Source organism: Pristiophorus japonicus, chromosome 10, assembly GCF_044704955.1.
Source record: "Pristiophorus japonicus isolate sPriJap1 chromosome 10, sPriJap1.hap1, whole genome shotgun sequence".
In the NCBI taxonomy this organism is placed as follows: domain Eukaryota; kingdom Metazoa; phylum Chordata; class Chondrichthyes; family Pristiophoridae; genus Pristiophorus; species Pristiophorus japonicus.
In genome coordinates this window covers 176,006,671-176,026,054 of record NC_091986.1, presented here as the reverse complement: position 1 = coordinate 176,026,054, position 19,384 = coordinate 176,006,671, and the positions used below count along the sequence as shown (strand labels likewise).

Genomic DNA, 19,384 nt, shown 5'->3' with positions numbered 1-19,384 from the left:
GACAGACCTACAGCCTACCAGCAGCAACAGGACTGCACGGCCGGTCGAGGTGAAGGTGACTGCAGTACTTGTCTTCTATGCCTCCAGCTCCTTTCAGGCATCAGCAGGGGACATCTGCTCCATTTCGCAGTTCGCTACATTCACCAGGTGACTACTGTACTGTATGCATGCAGGATGGACTTTATAAAGTTCCCAATGACCAAGGAGACATAGAGTGAGAGGACTATAGGTTTTGGACCAATTGCTGGCTTCGCCAAGGTTCAGGCTGCCATTGACTGTACGCACATTTCCCTGCGAGCACCTTTCCTCAATCCAATGGTTTGTCAAAACCGAAAGGGATTCCACTCTTTGAACGTACAGATCGTCTTCGACCATACTCAACGCATCATGGCAGTCAATGCCCAATATCCAGGGAGTATCCACGATGCTTTTATCTTGCATGAGAGCAGTATCTCATGCCCGTTCGGCCGTCAGCCACAAGGCCAGAGCTGGATGCTGGGGGACAAAGGTTACGGCCTCGCCACCTGGTCATGACTCCCCTCTGGAACCCTCAGACAGAAGCCGAGCATCGCTATAATCACAGCCATACAGCCACATGCAACATCGTCGAAAAGACAATTGGAGTGCTTAAGCAGCGCTTCCAATGCCTGGACCACTTTGGAGGCTCCCTGCAATACTCCCCTCAGCAAGTCTCTGAGTTCATTGTGGTGTGCTGCATGCGACACAACTTAGCCATCATGAGGGAACAGGATTTGCCACTGGGGACTGCAGGACCACCTCAGGAGAGAGGGGAGGAGAGGGAGGAAAAGGAGGAGAATGAGGAGCCTGGCGATTAACCCATGCCATCACCACAGAGCAGGCCTCGTGCAGCTTTCGCCACTGCAAAAGCCTTACATCAACAGCTCATAATTCAACACTTTGCTTGAAGAGTGAACGGCACAATTGACCGTTGCTTGGCCACTCTATACCACCATATTGACTATTCCCCCTCTTATTCTGCAAATGAAACACTACACAGGAATGGTTACGGTGAATAAAAGAATTTATTAAACGTACAGTAACTTGAATACAATTTGTAAACATTGTAAGTTGAATAACATTCATTAAACATTTCAAATCTGGAATAACATTTATTAAACATTATTGTGAATTGACAAACTTTTATAAAATACCAACAGCAAAACAGAAACTAAACAACAAAACAACAAAAGAACAACCCTTGCACCAAATGTCTTTTACCTGCGGCCCCTCTTCCCCGCCCCGTGCCCCCCCCCTCCATCCTAATCCCTCTCCTTCCCATCATGACCCTATCCAAGGTGCCTGGCCACTCCCTACCCATCATGTTGACTATTTCCCCTCTTATCCTGCAAATGAGACACAAAACAGGAATGGTTGTGAACAAAATAATTTATTAAACATACGGTAACTTGAATAAGATTTATTAAACATACGGTAACTTGAATAAGATTTATTAAACATACGGTAACTTGAATAACATTGTTAAACATTTCAAAACTGGAATAAAATTTATTAAACATTATTGTGAATTGCCAAACTTTTGTAAAATATCAACAAAACAGCAATGAAACAACAAAAAAACAACCCCTGTACCGAACGCGGCCCCTCCTCCCCAATCATCCTAACCCCCCTCCCTCATGTCATGATCCTACCCAAGGTGGTACCAGCAAGGCAGTCAGAGTCCTGCTGTAAAAGGGGGATAGACAATGGAGACGCCATGTGTGGATCCCCTGGAGCAGCTCGGGTAGGGAAGGCCCGGCTTTTGAGTGGCAAGGCTGTTGCTCAACCTCACCACTCACAGGTGATGCTGGTCTGGGTGTGACACTGGGGACTGTAGTGTCAAAGATTTAGATCATCAATTGCACGTGGGCAGTGACAGCCTTGGTGGTTTCACGGCTCGCATCGACAATCTGCGACATGCCGTCCCTCATGTCCACAATGCTTGCGGGAATACTACCCAAGACCTCCAGGAACTGTCGGGTGAGCTGGATGCTCTCCTTGGACAGTCCCACCATGTCCAGGTGTGCGTCTGCTTGTCTGTCAGCAGACTGGCTTTGCCGACGCACCCTCCGGAGAGACGGCATACGGGATTCAACCCCAGTGGTGCGTTGCTGCATGCCACTTGTACCCGGGGCCTCGGATGGCTCAAAGCCCGAGAATGTTTCTTCCTCGGACAAGCTAGTGACCGCAGCAAAAAGAGATGTCGATGGCATCGGTTCCCCCACCCCCATCGAAATAGGTTTTTGAGTTTGGGTCCTCCCGTGGAGGTTCCTCGTCCTCGCCCTCATCCCCCTCCTCCACCCCCACATGATGGACTGAGGTGAGGGCTTCCATTCGAGGATGTGGCGCATGTGACTCCTCATCTGGAAATAGAAAACAACAGATGAACGGTTAGCAGCAGGGGAGGGGGCAGGGTGACATGAGTAAGGTCACATAGCACAGACTCATTTGAAGGACCGCTGCTGCTGCTACATTATATGTAGTCGAGAGACACTGCATAACATTGCCCGAACCCTAGTCCACAGACACTAGACATTGCCCGAACCCTAGTCCACAGACACTACATCACATTGCCCGAACCCTAGTCCACAGACACTACATCACATTGCCCCAACCCTAGTCCAGAGACACTGAATCACATTGCCCCAACCTAGTCCACAGACACTACATCACATTGCCCCAACCCAGCCTGGGGATCTTTTGCAGGACTTACCCTCAGTTTCGCATGGGGGTTCAACGCCCTGAGGCACCGATCAGACCTGCCATGTGCTCCTCCAGGTCTGTCAGAGGCACTGTTCTGGGTGGACCGCCGCCTGTCCATCGCTGCTCTCAGCTGTTGTGGGACAACCTTCCCTGCAAAGATGACAATAGGAATGGTTACCAGAGGGCCCTTCTGCTCTTGTGGCACACACAGACAGCCATCAAAGCACTTATATCATACTGTGTGCATTTAATATAATCCTCTATTTAATGGCCCTGGAAGTTACACATGGTTCATGAGGAAGACATCAAAGTGCAGAAACATCTTTTAAGATCTCAGAAAGCAGTCTAAATAATGTGTAATGATCATTCATGGCAAACAAGGGGCAACACTAAGCATACCTATACCAATATGCGTCAGATTTATCATTTAAGTAATGAAGGAGTGCATCAATAAAAATATTACTTACTCTGATGATCCTGCAATGGTCATTGAACCTCTTGCGGCACTGGGTGTGGGTCCTACTGATGTCATCCATGAAAGACACCGTCTCAGATATGCTGATCCAAAGACGCCCAAGAACCACTGGGAGGGGTTTACTTGCACCCCTCTTATTTAATTCACCCCATCTCCTCTCCACAGCTGCGGTAAGGGCCTCGTCCATCTCATTACTGAACTTCCTCGCTCTCTGCCTGCTCCCTTCTCCTTTTTCATCGTGCCTGCTATCTGTAAATGGCTGATTCAGCCCTGGGTGTACTGCGCTTGCATGGGTGCACCCTGACCGCTGACCAGAAACGCGGGAAGAAAAAAAAGTGGCAAAAAGAACTTTAAAAAAAAATTTGTGCATGCGGTCAGTTTTTTTTCGATTGCAAATTTTGGCTCCGGCACACAAATTTCAGTCGTGCAAATCCGGATTCATCGCTGTCGCCGGTCAGCGAATTTTGCTAGGTCCGGCAATAACTGTACCTCAGCTATAAAAAAAATTCCACTGCGGTTATCACCCAAAAATGGGCGAAATCGCTAAAACCCAAATTTCTAGCCCAATAGGAGATAACCATGGGATGGGAAAGAGAAGAATTGGTGAGGAAGAGATGGGAGGCAAGCTTTCAAACTTTCTTTTTACATGCAACAAAAGCTTCAGAGTTAGAAATTATTTTCCTGTCATTCCAAAATGTGTAACAACTTGTATTTATATAACGCCTTTAACGTAGTGAAATGTCCCAAGGCACTTCACAGGAGTATTATGCGATAAAAATTTGACACCGAGCCGCATAAGTAGAAATTAGGGCAGGCTTGGTCAAAAAGGTATGTTTTAAGGAGCGTCATGAAGGAGGAAAGAGAGGTAGAGAGGCGGAAGGGTTTAGGCAGGGAGTTCCAGAGCTTGGAGCCTAGGCAACAGAAGGCATGGCCACCAATGGTTGAATGATTATAATCAGGGATGCTAAGGAGGGCAGAATTAGAGGAGCACAGACATCTTGGGGGGTAGTGGGGCTGGAGGAGATTATAGAGATAGGGAGGGGCGAGGCGATGGAGGGATTTGAAAATAAGGATGAGATTTTGAAATCATGGCATTACTTAACCGGAAGCCAATGTAGGTCAGCGAGCACATAAGATGTATTTAGAAGGTCCAATTCTTTGTAGTTAAACTATCACTTTTGTAAGCAATGCAAAAATGACAGAGTAATCCCAGAATCAGATTCCAACCTGACTCCAGATGCAGCAATGTACGACCTTCTTGAGGAGGTCGTGCTCAGAGTGCTAAGGTTTGACACCAGATACAGTATAATTCCAGTGCATGCAAAGCCTTTAGAAAGTATTCAGAGCCATCAGAAATCTATCGAAAGCACAAGTGCTCTTTTTCTTGCACTCTCAAAACTTTTAAAATATTACAGCTCGTGATCAATTCTATACTAATGATCTCAGCTCTATATCTACAGTAAAATGCAGACTAAGAAAAATCTGAATATTTGCTAGAACTTGGGAAGGTTTTTAACCATACTATAATTTTGATTTTAAATGTCTCAAAACAGTCAATCTGATCCTAAACTCTGGAACCAGGAGACACAGGCTCAAGCATATGAAAGGGGAGGTGCAGAGTTTAGATTTAATTATATTTTGCAAAAGGTGACAAATGTATGGAATAGCAACTGGTTAGCTATTTTAGGACTTGGGCAATCGAGAAGTTATTCATTTTTTGGAATTTGCCAGCAGTTGTCTTTCTGGTCCTGTACTTTGATGTTCTTAGATAACTTAGTTGACATCAGAAACTCTCCTCCCAATTCCTGTCTACCAAGAGGTATTTAATCTAAAGACCACACCAGTGAAGTAGAGATTTTAAAATCTTCTTTTCATGACACTTATGACATTCTTGTATGTCTCTGCCCTATTCAAAGTATTCCAAAGCCAGTATCTTTTAGCCCTTTGGACTCTGAATTTCACAAGTGATAAAAAAAGGTTGTGATCCCAAAAGCTTAGTAGCACCTTTGACAGCCAATTTGAATCATTTCACGGCTTAAAGAAACCCCAAAATATATTAAAAATACAAACTCATGACATGCTGGGAGCTACATTTTCTATCGTGATTACTCATTCAGCATACATACAATTAAATTACTTTTGACAGTCTAAATATTTCAAAGTTAAAATCAGAGAAAAATGAGAATAGATTTTCCTTCACTGGGTGCCTGACAAGAGAAGAGCGCACTCAGGTTTCCTGGCCTGAACCATTTGCATAACCAGGTGTACATCTGCCACAGCAACCAGAAGTTTTGAAGATCATTATGGGGAAGGGAGGAAAGTACCTTGGAATCATTCTCCACGTCTTTTTTGGAGTGCCCAATGGTCAGCTAGGTAGGAAAATAAGGCAAGACACTGAAATTGCTCCCTTCCCGTCTCATTAACATTGTAATACTGTCCCAGGCACAGGCCTAATAATGTAATTTTAGGATTCCCAGAAAGTGCCAGGGAAGCACAGGTGGCAGAGACCTGGCAAAGCATGTTTCTGCCCCTTTTTCTTCTGCTGCTCCTGGGAATTAAGCATTTCCCTGCTACTCCTGATAATTTTTTGAGTTTAAAAAAAATTGAATTATCCAGTAATTTCAATTGAAAAATGCAAATAAAAAAGCAAAGCGATAAATTAGTGCTAAAAACAGATTATTTGCATTAAGTATTAACATAAACTAACCAACTGGCACTTATCAGTCTTTACAGACAAGTCCTTGGACTTCTTTGAACAAGCACCAATTGTAATGTAACTGATATTTAAATGTTTACTTTGGGTGACCTTTTTCCCGACATAATTTCTTCTCCAAATGCCACAGCCTAACTCAACAAATCCAATATGAATTTTAACACATCACCACTTCAACAGTTTTTCAAGGAGATTGGCAGGGTAACTTATCCAACAGAATTAAAAAACAAAAGGTAAGCCACTATCTAACAGAACAAAGGAGCTCTTACACTCTAATAGCATGGATAAATGTCAAATCAACCATTAATACAACATGGATTTGTTAATTTGGATGTATTAGTTGACGTTATTTAGGGTACACTTGCATTTTAATCTCAGTGAGGAATTGTAGTCAGAGTGATGGAAATAAGACAAGCTTTAAGGATGGAATTAAGGGATACTATTCTACTGCTAGAGTATGGCGCATTGTTGGGAGAGCTTTACACTGAATATATCCCTTAACCGAGCATTTGATCCTGACACTGCTCATCCTGAATAATTCTTTCTGGTTTATGATATGGGGTTGCAATATTCACTGCCGTTTGTGAAATAAAGAACTCTGACAAAAGGACCTAAAACATTAATTCTATTTCTCTCGCCACAGATGCTGCCTGACCTGCTGCGTGTTTCCAGCATTTTCTGTTTTTATTTCAGATTTTAAGTGCTTAGGATGGTTTGTAAACTCGGGACGCATGTAACACAAATTATGCTGAGGGCTATAAAGGCAAGATGTTTTCATTTTACTAACATCATTATTGTTTAAATCATGCAACTTACGCATTGAAGTATTAAAATGCTGTTACATTCATGCATAAATACAAAGCTATAGACTTACCAAGCCTCAGGCACTGACGCATTAAGCCTCCAGATGACATATTCTTTTCTGCTTCAATCTCACTGAAATTGAGTGAGCTCGAGAAAACCAGCACATCAACCATGGCCATCAGCCTGTTTAAGAATGTTACCGCTGTCTCTGTTGACATGCCTTGGGTTGCCTCAATGTTTTCCAACTCAGTCTTCGAAAAAAAAACAGGCAAAACATATATGTAATGCTGCCACAAATGTTTTCCTTAGAAAATTACACACACAGTTTTATAAACTGTTGAAAATTAATTCAGAAAAATATTTTAGCTGGTAAAGTTTGCATTTTCAGTTTATTTACCAAAAAAAAATGTAAACCACTTTGGTGGTGGCATCTTACAAGGTTCTAATACGTTCAATAGCTTCTGATGCTATGATAAACCATGTACGTGAAGTTCAACACGCCAATTATTTTACTTTATGTAAAATATATATGCAGCATATATAATTTTTTTTAAACTTACGAGAGATTTGCCCGGGCTGTGGAGTCTCCCACTGTCCACTGGGGCTCTGGAATCCACTGTGTTGGTCTTTTGAAGATAGCAGCAGTTTTTATAAAACATGAGGGGAAAAGTGGGTATAACAGAGTTTATAAGGAAATTCTGTACATATACAGGAACGGCCAGTGATACAGAAAATTGCTTCACAGCGGGATACTAGAAAATTATATATGCTGTATATGTTCAAATGCAATTTGAACATTTTGTTCCTGTATTTGCTTCGGATATGTCTATTATATAAGTATTCAAATTAAGTCTTGGATATCTTCTGAAAGTCTAAGTTGTTAAATTTAAGGCGTTTTTAAAAAGCATGTTTAAAATATTGAGAATTAAAACAAAGATATTCAAGTCCAGGGAATCGGGGAATCTAGTGCCTTGCTCTTTTCCAAAAAAAAGCTCAGTTACTAAGTGTCAATCACTTAATTGTGTGAAGTGTAGCAAAGTCCACTAGTTATATGCTTGTGCTATAAAAATTTAATACAACTAATCATTTCTTATTTTATATGTTTTTTAAAGTTTATAACACTCTAGTAACATAAAATTTAATCTGAGCAACGTGTCACCAATTATCATGTCTTCATCATAGACAGTCCCTCGAAATCGAGGAAGACTTGCTTCTACTCCTAAAGTGAGTTCTTTGGTGGCTGAACAGTCCAACACGAGAGCCACAGACCCTGTCACAGATGGGACAGATACTCGGCGGGGGAAGGGGGAGGGGGGGTGGCACTGTTTTACCACACGCTCCTTCCGCTGCCTGCGCCTGATCCCTTCACGCTCGCAGCGTCGAGATTCGAAGAGCTCAACGCCCTCCCGGATGCACTTTCTCCACCTAGGGCAGTCTTCGGCCAGGGTCTCCCAGGCGTCAGTGATGTCGCACTTCACCAGGGAGGCTTTGAGGGTGTCCTTGTACCGTTTCCGCTGCCCACCTTTGGCTTGTTTGCCATGAAGGAGCTCCTCATATAGCAGTTGTTTAGGGAGTTTCGTGTCTGGCATGCGAACTAAGTGGCCCGCCCATCGAAGCTGATCTAGCATGGTCAGTGTTTCAATGCTGGGAATGTTAGCCTGGGCGAGGACACTGATGTTGGTGCGTCTGTCCTCCCAGGGAACTTGCAGGATCTTGCGGAGACACCGTTGGTGATATATCTCCAGCGACTTGATGAGTCTTCTGTAAGTCGTCCATGCCTCTGACCCATATAGGAGGGCAGGAATTACTATAGCCCTGTAGACCATGAGCTTGGTGGTAGGTTTGAGGGCTTGGTCTTCGAACACTCTTTTCCTTAGGCGGCCAAAAGTTGCACTGGCGCACAGGAGGCGATGTTGAATCTCCGCATCAATTATCATGTGAGTTAACCTTTGCAGCATTCTTTTGGTTGCACACACCTAAATGCAATCCACATCTCATTTAAATTTATGTATCATTTCTCAGCTCCGAAGTAACATTTATACACTCACCTATTCTTGGAACTTTCATTTTGCACATCATAACTAAATATTTTCAGATACTATTTGGTATTTCAGCCATTTTTGTGTTTATTTTGTATTATTAGCCATAAGAGAGAATGATATTGATCAGCGACATGAACAGCATAATTTAGCAATCAATATTTTGCAGGATTTGGAATATTTATAAATAGCATACATTTTTTAACCATTAAATACTTTGGGGTGGATTTCCAGAGGTTCTCCAACTTGTCTGCCATAACCAGTTGAAATGCCTCAGGAATCTCAGGAAACTATTTATGCTGAGTTCCTGGGATTCCCGTAGCTCCTCTGCTGAAATTACAATGGACAAACAGGAATAGCCACACTGAAATTCACCCCTTTTGTCTCCAACATTTCCCTTTTACTCTATTCATTGTTCTTTCCGAGTAAGTTTTCTGCTTCAGATGTTGCAAACCAAGTAAGAGTGCTCCATTGTAACAAATTACTAATTTCCTCTCGTAGAATACAGGAAAGATTTACATTTAATGCTATTTGGAGAAACCATTAAATAAAACAGAGATATGGTCTCGTATTAAGTGATTATACAGAAGATATAATGACTTTCAAATAAATGAAACTCAAAAAGTAGAAATACTAACCTTAGAACCCTGGGAATGCAATATGCAAAAATACAACACAAAAAGAAAAGGGTAAGAATTAATGAAGAGAAAGAAAAATAACGTTAATTAAATTCTAAAATCATATTTCTTTCCTACTAAATTCAGCCTTAAAAACTCAACTAAGTATCATTAATAAGAGAAAATATATGGGCTTTGGATCTAATAACTGGAATTACGGATTTCTAAAATAGTTATATCTTTCCTTTATTAACATTTATCATAGGCACTTCTAAACAGATGGTAAACTTTTCCATTAATTATTTTGATGGGTAGTCATCCAAAAGACAAAAGTAATTTGAATTATTTCAAACACTGAAGAAATGACCAAAAATAAATTATTTTTTACTATGCATCTTTTATTTGTTAAAAAGGATCAGAAAACTTAACACTGTCATGTGTTACTGGAATACCACAAAGATCAATAAGCAATTGTGTACAAAAAATTTAACATGACCAGAATTCACTTCCTGGCACTGGGTTAAAGAACAGAGGTAAATGTACAGGAATTATAAGGAAGATTTTCCATTCCAATACACCGCTGATACCAGATGTGGGGAGGGGGGTGGGGCAAGCTTTACTAACTGGGTGGCACAGGTAGGTCAGAAATGTGCATCCCTGGAGTACACATTCCAGGAATGGCTCCACTTTTAGCAGTAAAAGTCACTATTGCTTTCAATGGCTTTATTACTGAATGCTTTCAAGCTGGCTTGAGTGACATCTACTATATCAACCCGTGGATTGCTGCATTCATCAGGTCACTGATGAATTGTTTGGTGAAGAGCGTCATAATTGTTTCAAACCAACAAGAGGAGGCTCTTCACTTTTTCACTGTAACTGGGTTTCTAAAAGTCATCAATGGAACCTATGTGGTCATACTAGCTCCTTTCACTAATGCTATGATCATCACGTATGCAGTCCCTTGAAATCAAGGAAGACTTGCTTCCACTCCAAAAGTGAATTCTCAGGTGACTGTACAGTCCAATGCAGGAAACACAGTCGCTGTAACAGGTGGGGCAGACAGTGATTGAAGGAAAGGGTGGGTGGGGAGTCTGGTTTGCCGCACACTCCTTCCGCTGTCTGCGCTTGATTTCTACATGCTCTCGGCGACAAGACTCGAGATGTTCAGTGCCCTCCCGGATGCTCTTCCTCCACTTTGGACGGTCTTGGGCCAGGGATTCCCAGGTGCCAGTGGGGATGTTGCACTTTATCCAGGAGGCTTTCAGGGTGTCCTTGAAACGTTTCCTCTGCCCACCTGGGGCTTGCTTACAGTGTAGGAGTTCCAAGTAGAGCACTTGCTTAGGGAGTTTCATGTCGGGCATGCAAACGAGGTGGCCCGCTGAACGGAGCTGGTCGAGTGTGGTCAGTGCTTCGATGCCGGGGCTGTTGGCCTGAGCGAGAACACTGACGTTGATGTGTCTATCCGCCCAGTGGATTTGCAGGATCTTGCGGAGGCAGCGCTGGTGGTACTTCTTCAGCACTTTGAGGTGTCTACTGTATATAGTCCACGTCTCTGAGCCATATAGGAGGGCAGGTACTGTAGACTATAAGCTTGGTGCCAGATTTGAGGTCCTGATCTTCAAACACTCTCTTCCCCAGGCAACCTATGATATTTATGAATAAGCAACGGATTCTAGTCTATTAATGCTCATGTTATATGTGACCATAAGAACATGAAGTAGGCAGATTCCCGGTACCATGAAAGCTACCACAATACATTGATTCTACGCCAGTCAGCAGTTAAGATGTGCAAAGAGAAATAATTCATTGGGGCAGTTATGTGCTTTTTGGGGATCTGGGTGAATGACATAAAATATCAGGATAGGTGGTTTGAAGTTAAAAAAAGTGCAGGGACTATAATAGTTTGCACATTGGTATAAATTACATACTGGATTGGAAATTTGGCGTCTTAAACAGCAATTGTAAGAGAATGGTCAGGAACTTAATAATAGGTTAGTAGTCTCTGGATTGCAGCCAATCAGAAAGGAGAGCAGGATCCCTGTTTTGAAAGCGGTGGCCATGAGGTGGTGCAGAATGGCCGCCAACTCTCCGCGGAGATACCGGCATTTTACAAATTGCCCTTCATTGGGCGGAACGGTGTAGAGGAATGCTCCGCCTGTTTTCCCGCCGTGGCGTGCACGCACCGATCCCTTACCAACCAGCGGCGACTGCTTCCTGGAATTGCCCCGCGAGAGCGGCGCCACCGCTGGCCCGTGTTCCCGACAACTTTTTGTGCCAGTACACTACTTGTTGGTCAGCCGACAATTATGACCCGGGTTCGGCCGAGTCGTCAAAAGGCAGCCTGGCACCTCCTCTTAGATGCCAGGTCGCTGGCATGGCCGAAACCCTCTCTGGTGGCCCAGTGGACCTAACTTAAAATGCAGAACTCGCAGCAGCTCTCCCCTTTAACCGAAGGGGACAGACATTGTGACGGATCAGCGTGACGCAGCACAGCGTCATTAGCGCGGCGCTGATGAGTGATCGGGGTGATCGAGCCGCTGCAAGGGCACTTCCGCCCCTCAGCCGCAACTACATCTGCCCCGAGCAAAAAAAATGTCCAAGTGCCGAATATCAACGACACCTCCGCCACAACCCATGCGGTGCAGAAAAACTACAAAAACCGGAAGGTACGCCCCGTTTCGGGTGGAGGTAAATTTCTACTCCTTATGTTTGTAGATAAGGAGTCATTTTTTGGATAGTGCAATATTTTTCAGGAAGAATGGAGTTCATGTGAATCAGCTGAGGGCTTAAAAACATTAGCTCAGAATGTAGAAAGTGCCACTTTATTAGTATTTAAATTAGTTGGGATAAGGAATACCATAATTCATTATTTTTGTAGTTTCATTTGGTCTGAAGAGGCACAGTATCTGATGGTTGTAGTCACAATTTAACGAATTTCGTTACAGGGGTCAAGTCTGTTTACATAGGATGCACCTTGAAATATGCTAATGCTGGGAATAAATATTAGAAATAAAATGCTGAAATGTTAGCTATATGCTTCCATAGAGCATTTAAATGTAATTGGTACCTCTGAACCCTGGCTGGACAATAGTGACGAACAGAAGTGCATTTCCCCACCATATAAACTTCCCTACCCACATTCATGACAAGGTCAAAGCAGGGCTCATCTCCCAAGACCTATGGTCTTGGTCATCAGCAAGCTATCTCTAACCACTTCCTTGTATCGCTCACAACCCACATCTGCTCTTCCAACTCCACTTGCAATCCCCTCCGGCATCCACTCCTATAAAAAAAAACTTATCCTCCGTAACTTACTTACAAACTGCACTCTCAAACTTCCAAAATTTCTAGATTTTGGCACTCCATCAACTACTATACCACTGCAGCTATAAATTTGCTCAACTACTACCTCATCCAAACCTCTTCCCCAGCAAAATCTTCACCATTTCCCATCCTAGTAATTTCCCCCTTGTATGGCCCGGATCTTAGTTCTCTTAAATCCAAAAAGCATAACACATCAGCCTTTTTGATGTGTAACTGGCTTAGCTATCCATTGACAGATCTGGCTTGACCACATCACGCTCTACTGGACCTTGCTCTCCTTTGTCAAAACCATCACCACTATAGGATGATCCTGAAGGACAAAGATAATCCCAAGCTCCCTTTCTCTATTAACTGCTTCTTAAACTCCTAATCCCTGCCCCTTCCAGCCTCATCTCCAAGTGTGAGAAGCTCACAAATTCTCTCATCGTGAAGATAGTCCATCTGTTCAGCTGCCCCTGCTGTTTTCTCCCTGTTCCCACTAAGCCAAATCTCTGTCCAGCCCCCCTCACTTTGGCTCTGAACACCCAAACTTTCTCTCTCTCTCGCTAGTTAATTTCCCCCCTGTCCCCACCACTAGAATCTGTCGTTCTGCTTCTTGAAGTTCAACATGTTCATAATATAATGAGTTTAAGGTTCAAATAGAGAGGGAAAGCTAGTACAAAAACAAGGACACCAGAAATAAAAAGAGAAAATGCTGGAAATCTCAGCGGGTCAGGCAGCATCTGTGGAGAGAAAAACAGAGTTTTAACGTTTCAGGTCGATGACCCTTCATCAGAAATGTTCGAAAAGAACAGATTCTTAAGGAGCACTGAAAGGGGGAGGGGAAGAACAAAAGGGAAGGTCTGTGATAGGGTGGAAGATAGGAGAGATTAGAGACATGGCACCAGATTGGAATAGCATATATTTTTAAAAAGAGGAATGAGTTAACTGAGATGAGTGGAAAAATAAATTGGTAGAGGACTATAGATATTTTTGCAAAGCTTCAGAGTAAATATAAACCTTTAAAAAAGGAAATTACATCAAATTTGTGAATAAATAAAAATGCAAGCAACAAAATGGTTGAATGAGGAAGCACGAGGAAAGAATCTCAAAATATTAAAGAGAACAGTAAACTAATCTCAAAAAATATTAAAAAGAACAGTAAAGTATTCTTCAAATATATCAGGGAATTGTTTAATGTGAGGTTGAATCCCTGAGTGGAGAAGACATTGAGTTAGTAAAGGAGAAACAGAAACTGGCGGAAATACACAAGAACTTTATTCCAATATATATATGCAGAACCCTCTCCAAAGGGTGCTTTAGATCCACAATCTGCAGGGTCATTTCCTCCAGCCAGGTTTGGAGCTTCAAGTTGGAGGGGCAATCAGAAGATGCTCACCTCTCCCCTCCTGTTGTGGGCTTTCTTTTTCTGCATTCAACAAATTCATGAAGTGCTAACTGTTTCAGGAGATCTGCCATTGCCGTGCAATTGGTCACTCTGCCATCCAAAACAAGAGTGAAATAAAATGTAATATGCAAGTGGCTATAGTTGGAAACGCTTTTGACCCCACTTTAAAAAAAATAATTTAGCAACACCATTACAAGATTTTCTTGGAATTTGAAGTGTGTGTCTTGCATGAATATGCGATTGTTTGAGAAAGGTGAGAGGCTTTTCAAGTAATCACCATGCATCCAATAGAAGGATGCAATTGGTTGAAGTAAAAGTATGTATAGCTGCCATACCATAACATAGCACTAGAGACAGGCACATTCAGCAGCCACCTACCGTGGCAAACTTATTCAATGCGTTAAATTTCTCCCGCATTGAAGCTGAGGAAATCTTCACCACAAAAATTGTGTTCACCTGTTCCACCACATCTTCCCACAAACAGGGTAGCTGACTTCTGAGAAGGGTGCTCTTTCAAACTAAATATAGCAACCCCACTTTGTTTTGCCTCTTGCAGAGTTATCTCCATGGCTCTCTCTGCAAAGGGAACAACCCTCTCAGGGCCCTTGCACTTTCTTCAGGCGCCTCTAATATGCCAGAAAAACCAATACCCAAATCCAGCACCTGCGATATGAAGAAAACGCTAATGCTCCTTTAAGCCACAGCAGTAGCCCTCTTCTGCTGCTGCGCTGGAAATCATGCGCACCCTTCCTTGGCCTCCATGCTCCTAGTTCATGAACCAATCCTTGCTAGGAGCTCTATGTATATAATTATTAAAATGAGAACACCTCAGAATTAACTGGAGTGCCAATCCCCCACCTATGTCTACGGCACATATTTTGCTCGTGCACTTCTGTGTGCACCATTGTTGTGCTGCCAAAACTGGAAAATCTCCCTTTATATTTTTTCTGGGTAATGAGCTTGTTAATGGATAGATTACATGCATTAAAGTACACATAATTGTAATATTATTGTTTCACCAGATTTTAGGTTCTGAAATACAAAACCAAGCATAGAATGATGAACTTGGATAGGTGAAGGTGAAATTTAGTCTGGTGGGATTTATGCTGGGATGACAACATCAGTTGACTGCATACATGTTTGCATGTCATGTCATCTGTATACCTCTGCATGTTAAAATCTAAAACTTCATATTTAAGTTAAATAATGGTGAAATTAATGGTTAGTTTGCAATTACAGGTTGAACCTCCCTTATCCCGAACTCCCTTATCCAGAACCACCCCTCATTCAGAACCATTCCCGGCCACTGGGTGGCACATGCGCAGAACTCCGACATGAACAAATTGAAGTCCTTCCTCGCTGCCGACATCCACCCCCCCTACCGCCCCCCCACCCACACCCCCCCCCCCCACAACACCATCCCCATGATCTCTCTGCTGCACTCCCAGCCCCAAGGCCAGCCAGCCCCGATATCCCCTTGCTCAGTACCTGTACCATCCAGTTTAACGTGACCACCCCTCGTCCAGAAAAAGCCCTTATCCAGAACAGGCCAAGTCCTGAGGATACCAGATAAGAGATGTTCAACCTGTACTGAAATACTTAACAAAAAACATGGCAGAAACGTTTAACTTTAATTATATTAGTTTAATACAATAATTTATGGATATTATTGATTTCAATCCTGGTCATTAACATTAGATGATATGCTTCATACTTACAGAAGGGGATGTGGCTGCTGATAACAAAGGCAAAATTCCACCACAAGCAATGATGATGTTGTCTACCATCTGGGAAATGAGGTGAATTGTATTGTGCACAAAAATAATGTTCTCATTGCTGTTCACAAAATCCATCACCGACTTTGTGGTATGGCTGCAACGATACATAAATTGTTATAATAAAAAAGTTACTACTCCATAATTGCTAGTATGAAATTGTAAAATCATCACTTAAAAAACATTTAAATCGATTAGATTTACTGCAAACTAACACTAACCTGCCAAATGAAATTGAAAGGGCAGGGAAATTAGATTAGAAAGCTTTAGTTGAACAGCCAGCAAAATAATGGCCTCTTGCTGTGCTGATTGCTTTGGTATGATAATTTCATACCGTTACCAGAAAGGCAGTCACAAGGTCATTACAAGACATCTTTGAGTTAACCAGTGAGATATGATGGTAGGCGCCCCCAAGTGCAGTTTTCCAAGGTTCAAAAGGGGATCTGGAAGGTATTGATAGGAAAAAATAAAGGCAACTGTCCCAATTGTTGATTCTCATCATTCCCAGGGTTTAGTTGAGGGCAACTCTACTACTACTACTACAGTACCTTAGAGATTTAAATTAGAAAAATAGATACCGAGCCAAAGAAGAAAAACATATTAGGACAGGTGTGTAAAAGCTTGGTCAAAGAGATAAGTTTTACCACGAGTCTTAAAGGAGGAGGGAAAACATTTTTTTTGGGGGGGGGAGGGGGGGGGGGGGGGGAGTGAATTCCAGAGCGTAGGGAGGGCCTGGACACCAATGATTAAGTGGAAGGACGGGAATATGCACAACAGGCAAGAGTCAGGGAACGTAGAGTTCTTGGGGTGATAGGACAGGAGGAGGTTAAAGAGAATGGAAGGCCATGAAGGGATCTAAACACAAGGATGCAGATTTTAAATTGGAGGTCTTGGCGCAATGTTCCCTCATTTTTGTATTTAGGCGCACGGGTCCTTTAACTGGCTGCGTGGCCCATTTAAATGTACATGCATATGCAGTTTTTCTCATAAAAGCCGGTGTGCAGACGGCGCAGGATCTCCAGAGCGCTTCGCAGCTGCGCAACTTAATGTGGACATTGTGTTGGGGGACCAGGAGCCAATGTAGGTCAGCAAAAACAGGGGTGTTAAGTGAGCGGAACTTGGTGCAGTATAGGGTATGGGAGTTTATGAAGGGTGGAGGATGGAATGCCAGCTAGGAAAACACTGGTATATTTGAGTCGAGAGGCAACTAACTTCATCCTGAGCACAGTTATTTACGATCATGTTTTGATTTTATTCAATGACAGCAAAGCTTCGAGAGAGGTTAAGCTTGTGGCACAGAAGACGTGTGTTCGCTTCAGAACCATGAGGTACTCGATCCAAATACACCACATCCACTGGTACCCCCATATCTATTCTACTAGTTACAACCTCAAGAAGCTCCAACCAATTTGTCAAACAGGATTTCCCTTTGATAAATCCATGCCGACTCTGCTCAATCCTATTATTATTTTCTAAGTGCCCTGTTACCACGTCCTTAATAATAGATTCTAGCATTTTCCCTACTATTGATGTCAGGCTAACTGGTCTGTAGTTTGCCGTTTTCTCTCTTCCCTCCTATCTTAAATAGTACGGTTACATTTGCTACCTTTCAATCCGGGGGAACTGTTGCAGAATCTATGGAATTTTGGAAGATGACAACCAATGCATCCACTATCTTTATCGAGAGCTTGGGGGGTGGGGGGAAAGAGAGAGAGAGAGAGAGAGAGCTTGAGGGGAGAGAGAGAGAGCTGGGGTGGGGGGGAAGAGGGAGAGAAAGAGCTTGGGGAGGGGAGTGAGAGACACAAGGGGTGGGTGGGTAGAGAGAGACAGGGTAATGGGGAAGAGAGATATGGGGTGGGGGAGAGAGAGAGACAGGGTGGGGGATCGGATGGGAGAGAGGTTCTTCCAATCCAGAAGTCACAGCACTGTCACTATTAACTTCATATCCAATAAACCTGTTAACAATCCGCACACAATGCCCCATCTATGGCAGGGGGGGTGCGGTTATGTACTTGCGCTGGGGTAAGGGGGAGCGGGTGGCGAGGCTGGGTACGGGTGGGGGGGTGAGGCAGTACTTGCGCTGGTGTAAGGGACTTTAGCTGGAGGAGGCAGCACTTGTGCTGGGGGGCAATGGACTTTGGCTGGGGGCAGGGATGCAATTGCGCTGGGGTAAGGGACTTTGGCTGGCACTTGGTGGCTTCTGGGGAGATCTATCCTCTGTGGCTTCTGGAAGTCAAAGTGGATCGAGTTACAATTTGCGAAGTCAGTGAGAACTTGGGTTGGGCGGTTTCAATTACACATTCTAGAGAAACTTCAGGGTGTGACTTATCCTCCAAGGGGACCAGAGACAAAGAGCGGCTATTTTTACAGTACAAATAAACACGTCCTCTCTATAGCCATCTCTTTCAAAACCCTAGGATGTAGGCCATCAGGTTCAGAGGATTTAAGGAAACTGGCTGACGACGCGTCATCAGATGACGTCATCAGACCAGCTTCCTTTTAATTGGTCGGGAACCTCGTAGGACAGGCCCAATCAGAGCAAAATCACTTGGATGGAGACTGGAGCGGGGTTTGAAGCCGCTGTCTTCTCCGGCTGCACCGAACTCGCCACGGGTGGCAAAATCGCAGCCAAAGTATTTGTTTAATTCTTCTGCCATTTCCTTATTCCCCCTTATAATTTTCCTGTCTCAGCCTGTAATGGACCCACGTTTACTTTCGCTACTCTTTTTTGTAACATTATAAGCCTCTTTCTTTGATCTAATACTATCTTGTGAGGCACGGTTGGACCACTTTTCCTATGGGTTTTGTTTTACCTTAAAGGAATGTATATTTGTTGTACATTATATATTAATTATTTAAATGCTACCCATTGTTTGTCTTTTAGCCAACTCACTCCTCATATCGACGTAGTTTGCTTTGTTTAGATTTAAGTCCTGAGTTTCAGATGTAACTAAATCACTTTCAAACTCAATATAAAATTCTATCATATTATGGCCACTCTTTCCTAAAGGCCCCTTTACAAGGTTATTAATTAACTCTTTCTCATTGCACAATACTAGATCTAAAATAGCCTGTTCTTTAGTTGGTTCCTCAGCATACTGATGTAGAAAACTATCTTGTATACATTCCATGAATTTGTCCTCCACACTATTACTGCAAATTCAGTTTGCCCAGTCTATATGTAGATTAAAGTTCCCCATGATTACTGTATCACCATTGTTACAAGCGCCTCTAATTTCCTAATTTATACTCTGCCCTACATTACAACCACTGTTTGGGGCCTGTAAACAACTCTCACCAATGTTTTCTGCCCCTTGCTGTTTCTTAGTTCCACCTAAACTGATTTTCAGAGCTAAGATCCCTTCTCTGTACTGCCTTTATCCCAATCTTTTGTTACCCCTCCTCCTTTTCAATTTTGCCTATCTCTTCTAAAAGTATCCTGGAATATTTAGTTCCCAATTGGCCACTTTGCAATCACATCTCTGTAATGGCTATTAAATCAAACCTATTTATTTCTATCTGCGCTATT

General features: G+C 43.0%; 1 protein-coding gene across 1 annotated transcript in view; it reads right to left on the bottom strand.

The window, feature by feature from the left end:
• Positions 1 to 19,384, bottom strand: part of nbeaa (neurobeachin a) — a 1,211,357-nt gene that overhangs the window by 747,208 nt on the left and 444,765 nt on the right. The window contains exons 24-26 of the mRNA XM_070892347.1: positions 15,799 to 15,952; positions 7,274 to 7,339; positions 6,784 to 6,964 (exon numbers count right to left, since the gene is read on the bottom strand). Of these exons, the coding sequence (XP_070748448.1) occupies positions 6,784 to 6,964; positions 7,274 to 7,339; positions 15,799 to 15,952 (401 nt within the window). The remainder of the gene's footprint in view (positions 1 to 6,783; positions 6,965 to 7,273; positions 7,340 to 15,798; positions 15,953 to 19,384) is intronic.